This window comes from Eptatretus burgeri, chromosome 13 (genome assembly GCF_056783735.1).
Source record: "Eptatretus burgeri isolate ZD-2024b chromosome 13, Ebu_testis_v1, whole genome shotgun sequence".
NCBI classification, from domain to species: Eukaryota; Metazoa; Chordata; class Myxini; order Myxiniformes; family Myxinidae; genus Eptatretus; species Eptatretus burgeri.
In genome coordinates, this window is record NC_140973.1 from 64,101,949 (window position 1) to 64,122,160 (window position 20,212).

Genomic DNA, 20,212 nt, shown 5'->3' on the forward strand with positions numbered 1-20,212 from the left:
AACATGGCTGCCCTAGCCAGCATATTAGATATCGGATTGTGCTGTATATCGAAAGGAACCTTCCTCTAACCACCCCCATTATACCCCCATGAAAATAAAATCAATCTGTCAAGCCGTTCTTAAGTTATTGTCCGGAAACCAAATTCAAGATGGCTGCCCTAGCCGCCATATTGGATATCGCATCGCACTGATTATCAAAAGGAACCTTCCTCTACCCAGCCGCAACACACACTGCAAAAATGGATTTAATCGGACAAGGCGTTCTCCTCGAAATCGACGGAAACCAATTCAAAAGGAACCTTCCTCTACTCAACCCCAACACACCCTGCAAAAATGGATTTAATCGGACAAGGCGTTCTCCTCGAAATCGATGGAAACCAATTTCAAGATGGCTGCCATGGAGGCCACATTGAAAATCGCAGCGTGCCCATTTTCGAAAGGAACCTTCCTTTACTCAACCCCAACATACCCTGCAAAAATGGATTTAATCGGACAAGGCGTTCTCCTCGAAATCGACGGAAACCAATTCGAAAGGAACCTTCCTCTACTCAACCCCAACATACCCTGCAAAAATGGATTTAATCGGACAAGGCGTTCTCCTCGAAATTGACGGAAACCAATTTCAAGATGGCTGCCATGGAGGCCACATTGTAAATCACAGCGCTCCCATTTTAGAAAGGAACCTTCCTCTACTCAACCCCAACACACCCTGCAAAAATGGATTTAATCGGACAAGGCGTTCTCCTCGAAATTGACGGAAACCAAAAATTGACAGACGGACGCCCGGACGGACGGACGCCCGGACAACGCCTATGACGCCAATACCCCTTTTTCAGCCCAATTCGGGCTGAGGGGTAAAAAGCAAACTCGCCTCTCACACAGCCAGTGGGAAACTCACCTCCTGAACATACTGTCTATTTTATCAATCTACCCTTATTTACCCTACCTAACCCAACCGTCTTACTTACAGGCTAATGGTTTCTCCACTCTTCTTTTCCTGATTATTCATTTCCTTGTTTGTTGTACTCAACTAGGAAACACTGAAATTCTCCAAACTTAGACCATCTCATCACGACGGCGTCATGTCTGCAAACTCAGAAGGGCATCTTCATGAATGCAAAGTCAAAAGATGTAACCAAGAAGATGAAAAGCGAAGCTACCGACCCAGTTTCGCCCTTATTGGGACTCATCAGGGCAACATATTGTTACAGCCACCTGGTGCCTTTTGAAGTGAGGAGGATGGGGGAGGCAGAGAGAGAACATTTAAACCAGGCGGAAGCATTTAAAACCCACACTATCTACCTGGCAAAGGCCTGTCTGCATGAATGCATACTCATACATGCAGCAATCTTTGCACCCCTCTGGTCAGCTCACTCCGAATCTGATCCATGCATGCTACACGAAGAGGAAGCTGTTTAAAATTCAAAACTAAACGATCACTCTTTAACAGTCCTCTTATAGTGCTGTGGCCATTCCTCATAAGGGCCCTAAAAAGCAGGGTAACCCCTCCCCAAGGTAGAACAAGCTACAACCATATTTTTTTTTGGTTTATTGGAATGTCTGAAGTAGGAAATGGATGGTTGTGAAAAAATATATTGGGGATAGCATGTATTTTGGTCATGATTTGTGTTAGTAGTCTCCAATAATTTGACGAATGTTGCGAAATCACGAAAATGACTGTTAAACCTGCAATTTTCAACCGATTTGCACAAATAAGGTGTCATTTTGTAGGAAATCTGAAAGGGCAGTACATAATTAGGTTGTGACAGTATTGTTTTGCCTAAAAAAAATATAAGAGTGTGTATGTGTCAAATCCAATTCTGAGGAACATGTTTTTAGTCCCTGTTATTTTTCCAGTCCTTCTTTGTCTTTGTAGGGCAGAGAAACTTTCATCATTGAATACAGTACAAGAAAAGCATAATGGATGGTGACCCTCCTGATAAGAAACCTCGTTTGAACACTAAACAATGTATATTGTGCTTCAAATCCCTTACAAAAGGAGGTGCTGTTGTCAAGAATCCACCCCAAGATGGCCTTAGGACTATCATGATTGTATGTAAGAAATGCAAAGATTATGTCTGAATTATTTTCACCCTGAGAAGACCAAATTCTCTCCAGCGAGATTCATGTGAGCTTCCACAAACTTTGCCGCGCAAAATATACAAGTTCCTCAAACAATTACATGTATGATGATGCCGCAGGTCCATCTTCAAGTCGTCCCTCATTGCGGCAAAGCAGTAGATCACATTCCTCCAATTTCAATATCCGTACTCAATGTTTTGTTTGTGGCAAAGGAGACAATAAATCAGAAAAATTGACTCCAATTACAACCGGAAGTGGTAAATCCACCAGACAGAGAGTTCTGGAAGCAGCCGCCAAACGAAATGATGAAGAGATTCATACTCGAATGCTTACACATTCAGACCTCTTTGCCTTTGATGCAAAGTATCATCGGAGTTGTTATGGACATTATATCAGTGATCGCAACATTGAAGCAGCATGTTCGAAGGCTGTCACATCTGACAAAGAACAGACTTGTCACGAGAAAGCATTCCACGTTGTTCAGAATGAGCTTGAGAAATCAGTGCTATCCCAAAAATTGACTGTGACAAGCCTCTCTCTCCTGAAAGACAAGTATGTCCAAGCTTTGGTTGACATAGGGGTGACTGATGCACAACAATATTCGTCCTGGAAGTTAAAGACAAAGCTAAAAAATTATTATGGAAACAGACTAATCTTCGTGCAACGCCATGGACAATCAGACTTGGTCTGTTGAGGCAACATGACAATTGGTGATGCATTCCAACAAGCATCACACATGGAAACTGATGAAGACATTGAGTTTTCTGATTTACATTCAGCAAAAGATCAGCTTGATGAATATCAGATCTTGCATATGGCAGCAGCAATCCTGAGAAGCCATACGAGTAATATAACTGACAGTGACAACTACATATCTAGTTTTGATCTGGAGCTGGAGGAGTGTGGAAAATTTGTGCCAGATTGTCTGTATGATTTTCTATCAAGGTGTGTGAGCAAACAAGCATTTGACTCTGTATCTTGCTTTGCCAATGGTGATTCTCAAACTTGGGAGCTGAAGATCATTGCAATATGCCAAAATATCATTGCTCAGTATCGGCAAATACGGACACCAATAAGTCTTGGTTTAGGAATCTATGTGCGTTATTTGTTTGGGAGTAAGAAACTGGTTGATCATCTTCATGACTTGGGCTACTCTGTGTCCTACGATGAAGTACGGAGGTTTCTTACGTCAGTTGCACGACCAAAAAGGGACAGACATGCACATTCCTAGTGGACTTCAAAGTGTGAATGACCTTGTTATGGTGGATTCTGCCATTGATAATTTTGACCAAAATGAAGAGACCCTTGACGGCAAATCCACAACCCATGCTATGGCTGCAGTCCTGTACAAGCGCTGCCCGTTAGATGCCTCAAAACGTTTTCAGTAAGCCTTCAGATGAAAACAGCCTTCAGTAAGCTAGTTCAATATGCAGAGGATTTTCATGCTCTGCACACCCTGGGCACAACTCCTGATTTGACAGAAAACCTGCAGGATGCTCGTCGGTACACATTAGCATTGTATGGAAACAAAAAGAAATCCAATCGCAACTTATGTACAACCTTAGATGAGTTACGGTATGAATTTGCTTGCAAGAGTGACAAAGCTGCATCAGCATTTCTTCCAACTGAGGATGCTTTCCTTCACCATGTGTTGCGTGCCAAGTACCAGTTAACTATATGGATGCAATGTGAAGTTTCGAAACCACAACAGTTGAGCCCAATTGGTAATGGCTGGAGATGGGATGAGGACACATCTTCCATGCAACCTGTTTACTATGTGAAAGAGGCTGCACCCATTGAAGTCCGAGACCTAACTCACATGTACTGTATGGATGCTGAATGCAAGACTTCACAGAAGTGCCACTGTTTGGCATTAGGATTGCCTTGCACCGACTTCTGTTCATGTCTCGGTATGGAATGTGACAACAAACATGAAGCCCCTGTTGCTGCAGATGAGAGTGACTTGGACAGTGATGATTTTGATTAAATCTCTTTGTAAATTTCGTATTCAGGACCATTTTATGCAGAATGTTTTGTTAAATACATTTGCTAGTTTCAGTGTTAAAGCAAAAAATATTAGTGTACATCAAAATGTAAGATAGCATTTCGGAATAAAATTAGTTAGTAAAATCACATTTTTTCAGTTTTGAAAACTTAATGATTCAGATTTAGCCACTGAGATGATCTGAAAGCAACATACTCTTGATTCTGTACAAAATGACATTTTAATTATGAAAATTGGTTGATATAATTGAAGATTTAACAGTCATTTTTATGATTTTCCAAAACGCACAAAAATTTCAGGCACTATAATTACAAATTCCACCAAAAATACATGCTATCCCCAATATATTTTTTCACAACCATCCATTTCCTACTTCAGACATCCTAATAAACCAAAAAAATATGGTTGTGCTTTGTTCTAACCTGGGGAGGGGTTACCTATATCTTTTCCAGCCATGCCACAGCACTATTAACAGAGGGGGGATGTGGGTGGGAGAGAGAAGGATAGGGGGGGGGGGAGAGAGAGAGAGAGAGAGAGAGAGAGAGAGAGAGAGAGAGAGAGAGAGAGAGAGAGAGAGAGAGAGAGAGAGAGAGAGAAAGGAGGGGAGGCAAGGGGGGGTACGGTGAGAGAGGGATAGAGGGGTGGAGAGAGAGGGGTGAGAGAGGGAGAGGTATGAGAGAGATGTTACATCCGGTTTAAAGTCCATCCGAGAGACGGCACACACATTGATGAATCACGCTGCCTGTGAAACACTGGGATGACAGTTTAAAGCTGGGTCATGATTCAAACCCAGGTTAGACAGCTTAGAGAGAGCGTGCGTACCTCTCGGCTATCCTGCCGTGATGTAGCGATTCATTGTTTTGTAACAACTGAAAACATTTTTTACTCATTGTAATCATCTAATTTATTTTGCCTTCCTAACTGTGGAAATGTGCCCACAGAGAACTGAGCTGCCATATTGCTATTGAAGCTTGAAGAGTGCTTGCCTGATTGGAGAACAACTCAAGCAAGCGTTTCAACGAAACGGTTGAATAAACTTATATAAACGAAACGTTAAATTTTTTACATGTATCTATATATGCTGAAGTGACAGGTCGTATAATGAAAAAAGATCAAACAAAAAGGGGAACATAGCGTAAAAGAAAATTGCACATTTTCAGCGAGCGAACCACCGCGCCGACGCATCACCCAAGGGACTGCTCGGCCAAACACAAGCGAATGAGCCGTGAACTTTGTTCAAGTTGATCGATATATTTAGTGATAGTGAGAATATTGTAGAGCGCTTTCCAAGTGGCTTAAACACTCAAGCAAGCACTACAACAGAACAGTTGATAAGGAACAGCTGGCTTGGCAAGCGATTAGCGATCGTCAATCGGTTATGTAAACACCGTGCGCCCAGAGATGCCCGGAATGTCAAGCAATGTCCAACTTGGAGAAATGAACACTTTTTTTAACAGTCAGAACTACTGCTGAATTTAATAAAGGAGTTCAAATTTTGAAATTCAGCTCAGATTAGGAGCTTCTAGAGTCCATGTCATGTGCGGAAATTATATAATTTATTTTTTATTATATATATATATATATATATATATATATATATATATATATATATATATATATATATATATATATATATACACACAATGTCAAAGCTTGTATAAGAGCAAACACATGGAACGCATTACAAGGGGAGCAGGAGACAAGACGGACGGGAGAGGGAAAAACAAAACAGTGGGGAACAGAGACATTAAGAGATCTGTGGAAGGGAGAGGGATGGGGCAGAGTACACAGGGTAAAGAAGATGGACACAACAGGGACTTTGAGGTCCTTACAGTACAGGGATTTTGAAGGAGGTGGGTTTGGGGTGGATTAACAGGGGTAGAAAAGATCATGGTTTTGGATGGGGAAAGATAAGAGATGGTGGTGAACAGCTGTTTTGAGACCTGGAGGGAAGAGTGGGATTGAAGAGAGTGTGGGAGTTTGTTCCAAAGGCAGAAAAAAAAGAGGACTGAAAGAAGGAAGGTGAGCAGTGATTCTTGATTTTCGTAGTTTTACCACAAGGGGGTTGCTGGTGGACCTTGAGCACCCAGCAGAAATACAGTGGGGAGGAGGGACAGATCACAGACAAAGTAGGGGGGCGAGGCCGGAGAGGACACGGTAGAAGACAGAAAGACCAACGACCTGCCGGCAGTGAATGAGTGAGAGACCCAAAGCCTGTCTCATCGCAGTACTCCATCAGGCTGCAGATGAAAACTTTGTATGTGGTCAGGAGCGCAGGTGTGCCAAAGAAGGACTTTGCATGACAGAGGATACCCAGTCGGCGACGAGCTTTGGAGGCCAACTTGGAAATGTAGCTTTGCCCCGGAAAGATCATGGGAGATAATGAGGCCCAAAAGCTTGAATGAAAGGATTTCTTCAAGAGGATTGTTGAGAAAGTAGATGGGGGTGGGTGGCGGGGGTGGTTCCAGACGGTCCTTTCGGAGAGACAGTGAGCATGTGAGATTTATCAGGATTGAAAGACATGTTCCAAATGTTGGACCAAAATGTGATTTTATCCAGATCTGCAGAGGGTGAAGAAGCTGCCCTGATCTCAGGGCGTTTATAAGCATTGAAATGTTTCCAGCGATTCACAGGTATGATGATCAGGCATTCGATGATATGAGTGAGCAAAGTGAAAAAAGAACTTTATCGTTAAGAAATCGTTGTGGCCTGTTCCAAGTCAAGGAATTGTTGAGGAGGCCAAAAAAATGGCGAATTAAGACCCCAGTGAGAGACAGTGAGGTGACCAACTATAACGCCGCCTTGATAATTAAATAAGGCCGTTAATTATATTATCTTCAAAACGGGTGTTTAAATTAACCCAAACACCTAAATTTCATTGATGCACTACCTTGGAGTTCTCTTAGTATGCATGCAAAGTTTGAGGCCACTAGGTTTAATGTTTTTTTATGTTATGGAGGAGACAGACTGACGGACCGAACACACACTGACATTTATTTGTATGGATGCATATAAGCAGTATGCATGTTTTTGCTTCATGTATGTACCCCAGAATATTAGCCCCCATTGGACTTAGTCCCAAACAAGGGCAAAATAGTCCAAAACAAGGGATTTGGTCTCGATTTTCATGTCCGTGTGTGCATGCGTGTGCATCTACAATCATATCTCGGACGTGTATGGACTGATTTTATTTGTGCTTGGCTCAAAGGCAACACATGATGGTATACATATACACGTCATTTATTTTTTGAGATCATATCCAAGATGGCCGACTGGCAGCCATTTTAGTTGGAAAAAATTACCCCCGTGTGGGGGTGACAGTCATCTCTATAATACCACAAGTTCTCAATGTTCAGTTATGACCGAAGATTACTGCGCAGCTCGAACTGCGCAGTTTGGTTAAAGATGACTCGGCATTTTGGCGCACACAAAATTATATTTTGAAAATAAATGCCGACGTTTACATTTCGGGTTTTGAAACTTTTGCACCTTCGGCGGAAAATGTATAAACATAAAAGGCTAAAAATGTGTTTTATATTTATATTTAATTTCTCCTTCCTTCCTTCTTTGCGAATCGCATCGGCGTTTTTGGCCATCTTCCAGATCACGTGACGATCAAACAGGAAGAAAATTCAAAAATCTCTCCGGTTAGATACAAGATAATATTTTTTACTATCATAATCAATAAACAGTTGCTGAATATCTTGTAGAATGGCAGACTAGATAGGTTTTGAAAATGGCGATTTTTATAACTTACGTGACCTCGTAACCTCATCCCTGACCATGAACCCAGACAAAAGTTATATCGTTGTGCAACACTCATCGACCTCTACCCACATACTAAGTTTCATCAAGATGGGAAAGAAAAATTGTTGACGGACGTACGGACGGACGGACGGACATTTGGTCCGGCTTTATTAGGTCATCTCGGTAGAGATGACCTAAAAACCAGATGTTGAACATGTCCTCAACCATTTATCGGACATGCATTTACCAATGTTGTTTAAACTTGGCAAACAGATAATGAATGATGGCTTACATATGCACGTCATTTTTTTTTCGAGATCACATCCAAGTTGGCCGGCTGATGGCCATTTTGTGACCTCAGCATGTCTCCAACCATTTCTCCGACATGCATGGTCCGATTTTGTTCAAACTTGGCACAATCACAGTACATGATGGCATACACGGGTCCCTCACTTTATTTTGCAATCTGATCAAAGATGGCACTGGTAGACTGGCAGCAATTTTAGTTGTACATAAATATGGGCTCATCCTTTAACTCAACAAGGCAAAATTACTAAAACAATAGGGGCTATGACATTTTATGATGCTCATGAATGGGATATATTGGTGGAGGGTGATGAGCAATTTTTAACTTGTTTTTATAAATTACTTCCACGAGTTACCGTGGTAGCGCTCTGTGGCCTTTATACACCACCCAAATAAAGGGATTAGCAAATTGTGAAATAAATGAAGGTTTTTGAATGTAATTTCGGTTTTAGACTGAGTTTTCAAAGCAAAATAGTGTGAAAATCCAGAAGGGTCGCGTGTCATAAGCATTTGGCATGTTTTTGCCTTGTTTATGTAATCTGGGTTGCAGTGGTCTAGTGTCTATACACCGCCCAAATAAAGCGATGAGCAATTACCTACCGTAGTGTAAGAAATAAAGGTTTTTGTGCATAATTTGAGTTTTCGGCTGACTTTTCAAGGCTGACTAGTGTATAAATACAGAAGGGTTTTTCTTCATGTATGTCATTCAAATAAAGGGATGAGCAATTTACTCAATTTTTGTTGTTACTGCAGTTGTTGTCGTTTTGAAGACTGCGTCTTTTGAGGTAATGTATGTGTAACTGTGGATAACCCAAAACTGTGTATTGTTTTTGACAAATTGCTCCCCTCACCACTAATCCTCCCTTGGGAAAGTCACATTTGTTGGACTATTACATATTGCAATAATTCATGTCTGTATGTATTGTAACCCTCTGTGGTGTGTTCAGTTTCATGCTCAATATTTTGTGTGTAGTTATGGCGATATTTACTGGTACGAATAATGAGAGGTTTTTAGTCAAGCAGATATTTGGTGATGGGAACTGCTTATTTTTAAGTCTCGCTTTATTGATGGAGGGTGATGAGAACATTCGTATCAAAATGAGACGAAAAACTGTTTATTATATATGCAAATTCTGGGACCGGTTCTCGGGGTTCATTGCGGGAATGGTTGATCCATGTGACCCAGATGCAATACCATTGCGTGTAGTTACAAGAGACCAATATCAGGCATACACGGGGCAACTTGGTGTAATTGCAGGTAACCTGGAGATAAAGGCAATTGCAAGAAGTACAATTTGACAATCATTATTTACTTCAAAGACGAACAGCATTTTGCTGCAAAACCTATTGTCATAACAGGAGTCAATGAAAGGTTGGTGTCTGTACTATACAGCGATGTCCTGGACTTGGGTCATTTCGATGCTCTCACTGAAATATGCAATGTTTTCATGGGTGAGTCTGAATGGCAATCAGTGCGAAAGAGATCCATGGAAATAGATGAACCTGTCGAAGAAAATGATAGTCATTCAATTAATAAAATAATGAAGGAAAACTTATTGTTGGAAGAGACGGCAGAAGACAATACAGAGGGTTTTCCTTCAAGTATGTAATCCAGATAAAGGGATGAACAATTTGCCAGTTTTTTGTTGTTTTGAAGATGGCATTTGTTGAAGCAATGTTTGTGTGACTGTGCATAAGGTAAACTGTGCATTTAATTGACTGATTGCTTCCCTCATCGCTAATCCTCCCCATGGAAAATCTCATTTTTTGTACTGTATTATACACTAGCTGGTGTACCCAACGTTGCCAGGTTCTGTTCTAATACAGTTATCATTTTGAAGAAATCAATTTTTTTTTTAATTTTTTTTGGTGGGGGCCTAAAACACCTCCCTACACCCACTAAGGAATGGGATCAGGGATCATTTACTCTTACCTTTCATATAGCTACAAAAACTTAAGCACTGCAGAGCGATTTTTATTTTTTAAAGTGCAATTTTCTTTTTGGGGAGATAAAACACTCCACGTTACTTACTGAAGAACATCGAAAAGCTTGACAAAGATCCGTTTTGCCATCTCTAAGAAAAATGGTGACATCAACATACACAGTTTACACACACACACCAGACAAACATGGTGAATCTACGAGTTTCTGGCATGCTAGAGGAAGCAGGCGCAAAATTTTTTGCATCATCAAACCCAAATGCTACTTTCTATCACGACATGGACTTTACGCCGTGCCAGTACGACTTTAAGTGTTGTTTACCCCGTCGTTGGCAGCTGTGACATACAATCCCCATTTTAAATAAATTCCATTATTGATTCACTGACCAACATTCGGTTTTTCTTTTTGTTTTTAAAGTGTTTTTCACATTAAAATAATAGACCTTTTCATTCTTCAGGCCATGGATCCATGGAGAAGACAAAATGAATTAGAAACTACATTTTAAATGTGAAAATGGGCAACTTCTTGAGACAGAGAAGCAAAAGGAAGCAGGAAAAAAAGAATAAATGGAGAGAATAAGATGTATTTACAGCAGAAAACAGAGAAGCTTAGCAGAGATTTGTTAACAAACGGATGACGAGAGGACATCAAGGCAGAGACAAAATCTTCTCCAGCATCAGAGAGGGTGGCTTTCAGCTCTACACAGGCAGTCTGACAGGGTGTGTGTGTGTGTGTGTGTGTGTGTGTGTGTGTGTGTGTGTGTGTGTGTGTGTGTGTGTGTGTGTGTGTGTGTGTGTGTGTGTGTGTTTTTTACACCAGATGAATCAAACAGGTGTGCAAATGGTCACAAATATTTTGCGGATTACGACCTTCAAAGACAACACCACCGCACCTGCCAAGTACGAGGTGAGCTGTTTGGGGCCACAGCGCACGGCATAACGGACAGAAGACTTGACACTTCGTGTGCCACAGTGTCCCACGGTTGTGGGATGTAGCAGCGTTCCTCCTACGGTCTCTCCCCACCAGCGCAAACGGACCAAAGGAGTAAGTGGGAACGATGGCTTTCTATGTACTTTCCATACAAGACGGCCCAAGGAGACATTGAGGTAGCAACAGAGGTGTCCCTCAACCAGCGGTGGCAGGCTAATGCAGGACGTGGCATCACCTGGGGTGAGGGTAGAGGAGGGGGGAGGAGGGGAGGTGTGGGGGTGAAAGAGGGGGGGATGTGGGGGGGAGGAGGAGGGGAGGAGGGGAGGCGGGGAGGAGGGGAGGAGGGGGACCAAATGCGTACATAATTTATAGATGGCTCTTGCAGAATGACAATCCATGCCCAAGTTAAATCGACTTGTTTCCTAATTGAGTAAAGTATAAGGTAGCAGGAGTTATTGATCAGTTCGGGGATTGACTCAGGAATTAATTCCGTGTAAAATCTGACAAACTATCGCTCTGGTAACTCTAACGACAGAGAGGCGCAATCAAGGCACAGCTTTACCCGCGTCGGCTCCTCCGGCTGCCTTGCTCCGCATCGTCCTGGAGTCCTCTTTGCCACCATTCAACCGATCCAGGTTCGCTCGTTTGTTTCACAGTTCGGACTCAATTTCGAGGACTACATACACACACCCCCAACCTTTACAGATAAGTTGATGCTCCACATAAACAGTGCGTACGTAATAAATAAATAAAAATGTTCTTTTCTGATGAAATATCTGCCCTTCCAGTCTCCAGGTCCCAGATAATTAAAGCAGTCGCTAACAACTAACAATGAAACTGAACACAGAACATTTTGGCGATTTCCGTTGTTCAGCGAGAGGGGGGGGAAAAAAATGTCAACGACACTACAGCTAACTATACCTCTTACGCTGCTACATACCGGACGGAATAATACGAAACAACCTTCACCAATTCGTACAGCAATTACAGATTTACAGTACATGATTTGCTCAGAGGAGGAGGAGGATTAATGATTCCCTCGAGACAAATCCACTCACAAACGCACTCAAGGCCCTGACGACGACAAAAAAAAAAACGTATTAACAATAAACAAGAGGTGAAAGAGGAGGATCACAAACGGCTAACCCGAACTCGAACCCAAACCCTAACAGCTCGCTTTTGTCTATTTGTACCCTTTTGGTGAGACTCTCTTTGCAAGGAGCCATTGTTTTAAATAGTGTAAACATTTCACCGGTCGACGGGATCGACAGACTGACTGACTTGTTCGACATATCCTGCACTCGATGAACAACAACAACAACAACAACAACAACAACAACAACAACAACAACAACAACAACAACAACAACAACAACAACAACAACAACAACAACAACAACAACAACAACAACAACAACAACAACTTGAATTGTCTCCACGAGTTCAGTTTGGAAGTTCTCCATATTGCTGGAACATTGTTGAGGAGGAACAGAACACAGTGACTCCAATAACTGTTCTTCAACCAGAGTTGAAACTCGAGCATCGATCGCTTCAACAATTATTTAATAAAATTAATACGCTAAGCCATATTTTTGTGGAAACAAATCTCCTTAGTTCGTCGCATCATTACCTCAGAAGCCCCCGCGACCAATCCGAAGACGAGGTACCTCAGGGCGGCTCCGCCTCAGCCAGATGGAGTGTTCGGCCCGACCAATGAGGGGAGGCCACTGGTCGCCCGACAACCCCTCGTCCAATCAGGAGGCGAGTGGGAGGGGAAGAAATCCCTCGGACCCGGCCAGAAGAGTGGAGTGGTTGTCAGGACGAGTGTACTGCAGTGATCGTGGCCTATTCCTTTGCGGTGGCTCATCGTGGTGGTGGAGGCCGAGCAGCCAGGGTCGTGGGCCCGTGGAATTCGGAACGTGAGTTCGAGTCCCACAGTCATGATTGAAGTCCGCTGTGACCGCACGAGGCGGGAAGGTACCCGGCCAGACTCTGTTCCCCCAGCTCGCATTCCCTCTGGGATGAGGGGCTGAATAAAGACCCATGGGTCCATTTATTTTGCGTGTGTGTGTGTGTGTGTCCGTGCGCCCCGTCTGTAAGTAGAAAGTGTTAAGTGCCTGTGTTCCTTGTAAATTGCATTTCTCATATTCGGTTTTAACTCTGCTCTTTTCGTGCTCCCCTGCCCCATTATAAATAAACCCCCAATTGTTCAATGTACCAGCTCGTTGTCTCTCACTTTCTTTCATTGGTTTAGCACGGTGCGTATTGGGAATTAGGGAGGCCATGTGCCGTAAGTTGTCGTTTGGACCGACGGACTCTGGTAATTCCGCTCGGTTACACCGGACCGAGGTTGCTAGAGCGACCCAGTTCGACGGAGTCCGTCGAGGGTGTGTCTTCCCCGGTAATTTGATGACGTGGGTACTGAGGTATATTGAAATGTGACTATTAACCCTACCCCACGCCGTCGAAATATTGGCGACCACGGTCCACTAAGGGACCTTGACCTTTCGGACTTATCCAAGAGTCACGACCTAAATTCCGGGGTGTTCGGTGGAGACGACCCTACTGCTCCCCCTGGTGGTCGTTTATCGCTGCCGAACCCCGGCCCACACCAATATCTCCTCCGAAACTGCCGGACGGATTGTCGCCATTTTCGGCATGCGGGTTCTCTGTGGTCTAATGTACAGCAAAGGTGATGTGAGATCGTGCTAGATGCACAGGTTTGGGAATTTTTTGGCAATTTTCTAATTTTTACATTCATTTGCATGGCGACGTGTGACGTCACCGCTGAGAGGCGTAATGACGTCATGACAAAATCGGTCATTTGCTGACGTCATTACGTCTGTCGTCGGCAGACTGTCACCGCTGAGAGGCATAATGCCACTCCCAGAAAACAGGCTCTGCAATGTAAAACCCTCTTCTGCACATGCTGACTACCTCAGAAGGTGCATTTGACACAAAAAATGTAACAAGAAACATTGTATATCAAGAAATTCTATAAATCACATTATGAACACTGGATATAATGACGTCTGTGGTGAATTAACGTGAATCGAGGGACATGACGCGGGATCACATGTTGTGCGTCTCGCGTATAAGGGGATGTCTCTGCGGCACGAGTGATTGTCCCCGGGGCATTGCTATTGACATCGGCTGTCCACTTGATGCTCGTTAACTGAAGGTGCTCATTGACTGGTGAGAATGGAGATTATATCGAACTCCGTGCTTACGCGGATTTAGTCTGCAATGGTTAACTGCACATGTATACGTTACTGCTTATGTACTCCTAGCTGAACCTGTATTTCCTGGTGTGCCCACAGAAGCGGCTCCAATCAAATGGAATAAAGCCTAAACTCTGAAGGTTCATCTCTCGCTCTCATTTCAATTTATTCCATTTAATTTTCTCGGCTCTCTCAACCAAAGATGGACAAGATCTACAAACCAGAGAGGTTCGACGCAGACCCGAACGCGACTGACGCAGAAATGAAATGGTCACATTGGTTCTGCTCCTTCTCACACTATCTGACCATCATCGAGGAGGGAGCTGACAAATTTGCCGCTCTCGTGAATCATGTCTCGCCCGGCGTGTACAGGCTCTTCTCGGGGTGCGACACTTACGAAGCAGCGATCGACGTGCTGCAGGCGCCCTCACGTGAAGCCCAAGAACGAGGTATACATACGACATCTTCTCAACACACGCAAGCAAGCAGCCGGGGAGACAATCGATCAGTTCCTGCAAGCTCTGAATCAGCTGGGAAAAAGACTGCAGCTTCCGGGCGGTAAGCGCCGAGGAACACCGAAAGGAAGCGACCCGGGAGGCATTCATCCAAGGACTCAGATCAGCCCACATACGGCAACGCTTACTAGAGAAAGCGCAACCCACTCTTGACAAGGTAGTCGATCAGGCTCGAGCGATGGATACGGCTCAGCAGCAATCTGAGTCATTTGGGACACCGATGCTGCTCATGAACGCTGCTACGATGGGAACCCAAGGAACCCCACTGGCACAGACACAGCCAGACATGAGGGATGGAGAAACACCCGAGGAGCCGGATACCCAGACCTCGTCAAACTCCTCAGCAACTGCTCCGGTTGGTAAATGCTTCTTTTGTGGGTACAAAAGGCATCCTCGTCAAAAATGTCCCGCCAGAGATGCCACATGCATGAATTGCGACAAGAAAGGGCATTATGCCAGGGTATGTAAATCTACTCTAAGGAGAAATAAACCCACTTCTGCGGCTCTCTACTCGCAAAATAAATTGACTGCAGCCTCCCCGGGAATCTATCCAAGGCTATCATCAACGTACGAATTAACGGGCATATGGCTGAGGCACTGATTGATACCGGTAGCTCTGAAAGTTTCGTCAACAGCTCGCTAGTGAAGGGGCAGGAAATGGGTAATCCACCGACTGACAATACGGTATGCATGGCCGCCACCTCACTACAATCCCGCGTACGAGGGTACTGCAATGTTGAATTGGACGTAAAAGGGTACACGCATCGGGATGTAAAGGTGCTGGTGCTTCGTGATTTGTGCGCAGACGTAATTCTGGGTCATAATGTCCTCAAGCAGCACACGAGCGTCGAAATACCCTTTGGAGGAAGCAAGCCTCGTCTAATTCTAAATGCGTTGACCACCGCGGAGGTGACGTCCCCCCAGCTGTTCGCTAACTTGTCGCCGGTCTGCAAACCGATAGCGATCAAATCGCGGCGATATACCACTGCTGACATGAATTTCATCACTTCGGAAACCAAGCGATTACTGGAGGAGGGAATTATAGAACCGAGCGATTCGCCATGGCGCGCACAGGTGTTAGTAACCAGCAGTCAGAACCATAAGAAACGGATGGTTGTCGATTATTCCCAAACGGTCAATCGCTTCACCCAACTCGACGCCTACCCCCTGCCGCGCATAGATGAGATGGTCGAACGCGTGGCCAATTATAAGGTATTCAGTACCATCGACTTGCGAAGCGCCTATCACAGCAATGCCAACCCTCCCGATTTCATCGGGAGGCTTCCGAAAATTCACCCAAACTCCCGCCCTTACGATCACTATCCTTATCCTCCCGAAATTTTGATATTTTTGCACTGTTCACTAATCAGAATGTACTAGTATGAGAATTGAATGAAAAGCATCGTCTGCTACGTATAGCATGTGGTAACTCCATAACGTTCGCTGCTACCAAATTGTACGTAAAAAATTGCAAATTCAAATGAGGAGCAGCGAAACATTGGGTCTGGATCTCGCTTATGCGATCATGCACTGAGATTTAGTGCATGCGGTATGTGTGCAATACAGTGCATGCGGTATGTATGCACAGTGTATATGCATGCGATACGCTCACTGCATGCAGCTGGGCCTCGTACCAGCCCGGCGGTCGCGACCACCGTGCGGTGTTTAACAGCCGCTAGAGTTCTACGAGTCGCGCTGCAGCTGTGGAACATCGACTTCGAAGTTACCGATGCTTCAAGCCCTCGATGTTGATTACGAAATGGCAGAAAAGAAGCTTACGAAGACCAAGAAATGGTCTCAGAAGTACAAGACCGAATACAGTCTCCAATACCCGTGTATTCGAAAGTCTGAAAGAGGAATTCATCATGCGTATTGTACAGTATGCAGCGTTGATATTTCAGTTGAGCACGGAGGTCGCGATGATATTCGGGAAAGCACGTTGGAAGCAAACGGCACACAGACATTGCAAAGGAGAGATCTTCGAGCACGAGTACTGCGGTACACTTCTGAATTATTTCACCAAACAAGGGACAAGCGAGGAAGAGGATGTTACCCGAGCGGAACTTCTCTTTAGTGGATTTATTGTGGAACATAACTTGCCCATATCAGTCTCAGATCATGCTGACCTCTATTTCAAAAGATGTTTCCAGATTCAAAAGTTGCTTCAAAGTATGGATGTGCAAGAACAAAAACTTGCAAGATGTGCAAGATGTGCAAGAACAACAAAAAAAACAAGAACAAAAAAGCAAGAAAAAAAAAAAGAACAAAAAAAAAAAAGAACAAGAACAAAGAAGAAAAAAGTAGACTGCTCAACAATTTTTTACTTTCTGAAAGATGTCTAGATTTCTACAAGTGCATTAGGTCATTCTGGCACTGCTGAATCAGGAAATGGCATCCGTTTCTCTCCATCAGGTCAGGTTTTTGTGCTAAGTTGATTTGAGAAAATCAGATCTTGCGACAAAATCGATTACATTTTTTGTGGCATTATCAGCTGATTTTTGTCAACACATATCATCCTAAACATGTTTTTAAGAAAAAAAATGTTTTGCCAACAACATTTATTGATTACATGATAGAAACATCGATTACTGTCATCTGAATGGTGGGCATTGATAAAGGTAAGTACAAGTAAATTGCATGTTGCGTCACCACTGTTCAAACTTCAGGGCTTGAACTTCCGTTTCTTCGAACTCCTGGAATGTTCAGCGGCAGGGAGGTCTCTCTTCAGATTCCAACAGTAGTCAGCCATCATGACTGCGTCCCAGCGACCCTGATACCTGGTCTCCATCTCCTTCATGTCCTGATGGAATCTCTCCCACTGCCCGTCACTCATTGAACCCAGGTTCTCAGGAAACCGGTTCATATGTGAAAATAGGTAGTGCATCTTGATGCTCATGTTGCAGCCCAGGTTTCTGAAAGCAGTCAGCATGTTGTTGACAAGTTCTGCGTAGTTTCTGGCCTTATTGTTGCCAAGAAAGTTCTTCACTACCAAAACAAATGTATTCCACGCTTCCAGTTCCACTTCGTTCATTGAGTTTTTGAACTCTGGATCTCTGATGAGCTGACGGATCTGAGAACCATCAAAGATGCCAGCTTTCAACTTCTCCATGGTCAATCCTGGAAAAGCCTGGCACAAGTAAGTGAAGCAGTCACCATCTTTGTCCAGAGCCTTGGTGAACTGCTTGATTAAGCCGAGCTTGATGTGCAGCGGTGGGAAGAGTATTCTGTCTCTGTCCACCAGAGGGTCGTTGATGACGTTTCTTTCTTTGCATGGCACCAATTCCTCCCGCACAGGCCAGTCCTTCTTCGTGTAATGCTGAGCACGGTCCCTACTATCCCACATGCACAGAAAACATGGGTACTTGGTGAAGCCAGACTGTTGTCCCAACAAAAAGTTTACCATCTTCAGGTCAACACAAATTAACCACTTATGCTGATCATAACCAATTTTCTCCAGCATGTACTTCACCGCTTCATACTTCTCCTTCAGTGTAGTCGAGTGAGCGATGGGTACAGAGGCAAACTGGTTGCCGTTGTGTAGCAGAACACATTTCAGTGATCGCTTGCTGCTGTCAATGAACAGTCTCCAATCTTTGGGTTCGTACTGTGGCACTCCAAGCTTGAGCAGAAGCGCATGTCATAAATTGGCGCATGTAGGTATTGTACATTCTTCAGAGTTCGTTATTTCAAGAAATACAACTTTTTTGTATCACATTATTACAAAATCTTCCCCATTAACTTTAGTTTTGATCCACGAACTTTATGCTTTGCCTCACCAATTTTTGGAAGATTTTGAGGTTTTATGACTTCAAACTGATCCCTTTTCGACATAATCACCCAGAACTATCGTACCTGAATACTTCTTGTCATTAAAATAATTATTTCCAATCAAAACAATTATTTGACATGACATTTTACCCCCACCAACTTCTTCTAAATGCTCCACACATGCGTACATGTGAACAAAAATGTAAAAAACGACATGTGGCCATATCTCAAAAACTTGACCTGATTGAACAAAACTAATGTGAGTTTTGGATTCAGCGCATCAGATCTGGCCCCTAAATCAGCGTAAAAATGCAGACAAATAAATTTGTTGTTGACCAGTGTAATTGGTGAGTTGTCAAATGTTACTGCTTCATCTATTGCCGATATTGCTAGACTAGCTCCATTTAGCCTAGCTACAGACGGTAGCAATGACAGTGGTGAGGCCCAGCTATATCCTGTCCTGATTTCGTACTATGACAACAGTGCTGGGATTGTGAAGCAAGGTTTGCTAAGTTTGCCTGCGTGCAAACAAGATTCCACTGGAGAAAACATTTTCAAACTGCTTGATCATGAGTTCAGTGACAGGAAAATTCCGTTGGGAAATTGTGTTTCCTTTTGTGCTGATAATGCCTCTGTCATGGTGGGCAAGCACAAAGGAGTCGCTGCTTATATCCACAAACAAAATCCAGAGTGCTACATCATGGGATGCCCTTGCCATATGATGCACAATACGGCCAAGAAGGCGGCTCAGGCCTTACCCATTGAATTAGATGACTTTCTCATCGATATTTACTACTACTTGGACAAAAGTAGTAAACGCGTCAAAGGAGTGAAAGCACTGCAAGAACTCTGTGATGCCCCGACACACAAGATTCTGAAGCATGTCGCAACAAGGTGGCTGTCCCTTGGTCAGTGCCTAGACAGGCTGATTGAACAGTGGGAACCACTTCGCCTCTTCTTCAAAGAAGAAGTACGAAGAAAAATGCAACCAACTGTAGCCAAGACTCTAACAACGAGCAAGAAGGACGGCACTGTATCTACTGCCAGTACTGGCACTGCAGGATCAAGCACTAGTGGAGCAGCATTCACCACTACCACTGCAGTATCTGCTGCGAAGAAGACAGCAGGGACAGCACCAAAACCAATGCTGAGAGCAGGTAGCATCACCGGCCCTTCATCACGTTCATCTACAAAGCAGATCCCTTCAGAGTCGAGAAAGACTGTGATAGTCCCATCTACAGGCAAAGAAGGACCCAAGTTAAGTTCTGCTTTTGCCAAATCACTTGATAGAAGCTCAGCAAAACCTTCGAATCAGAGGTCTTCTTCCTTGGCTGCACCTACCTCAAGCTCTCTCCTCAAACGTAAAATTGGATCTGGTACTACGAGTCTGACCTCTTCTGCTGGCAGTAAACGCAAGTGTGATCGCCCTGCGGCTAAGTGTACTACGAGTTCTACAACTAAAAGCGCATCTTCCTCAAACACTGTGCAGGAATCTAGAGAAAAACGTGTCAACAGGATGTTCTTGTCTCCACAAACAAAACTCTATTGTTTCTTCCTTCGATATGCTAACAAGCTTTTTGAGAAGGGGAATCTTCTGCTCCAAAGAGACGAACCCTGTATTCATCTCCTGATCTTGGTCTTCTGGTCTTCTGAATTGAATGGTCTTCTGAAAGATATCTTCGTACGGTTTTTGAAA

General features: G+C 43.7%; 2 protein-coding genes across 5 annotated transcripts in view; one reads left to right on the top strand and one right to left on the bottom strand.

The window, feature by feature from the left end:
- C2CD3 (C2 domain containing 3 centriole elongation regulator) overlaps positions 1 to 11,780 on the bottom strand; it is a 107,209-nt gene extending 95,429 nt beyond the window's left edge. For all 4 annotated transcript variants that reach the window (XM_085852795.1, XM_085852793.1, XM_085852792.1 and 1 more), the window contains exons 1-2: positions 11,575 to 11,780; positions 10,975 to 11,247 (exon numbers count right to left, since the gene is read on the bottom strand). In XM_085852795.1, the coding sequence (XP_085708921.1) occupies positions 10,975 to 11,247; positions 11,575 to 11,608 (307 nt within the window). In that variant the 5' untranslated portion in view covers positions 11,609 to 11,780. The remainder of the gene's footprint in view (positions 1 to 10,974; positions 11,248 to 11,574) is intronic.
- Positions 11,781 to 12,818: 1,038 nt separating this feature from the next.
- The window catches only part of LOC147014654 (SWI/SNF-related matrix-associated actin-dependent regulator of chromatin subfamily A member 5-like), a 98,356-nt gene continuing 90,962 nt past the window's right edge, over positions 12,819 to 20,212 (top strand). The window contains exon 1 of the mRNA XM_085852798.1: positions 12,819 to 12,931. The gene's annotated coding sequence lies outside the window, so the exon portion shown is untranslated. The remainder of the gene's footprint in view (positions 12,932 to 20,212) is intronic.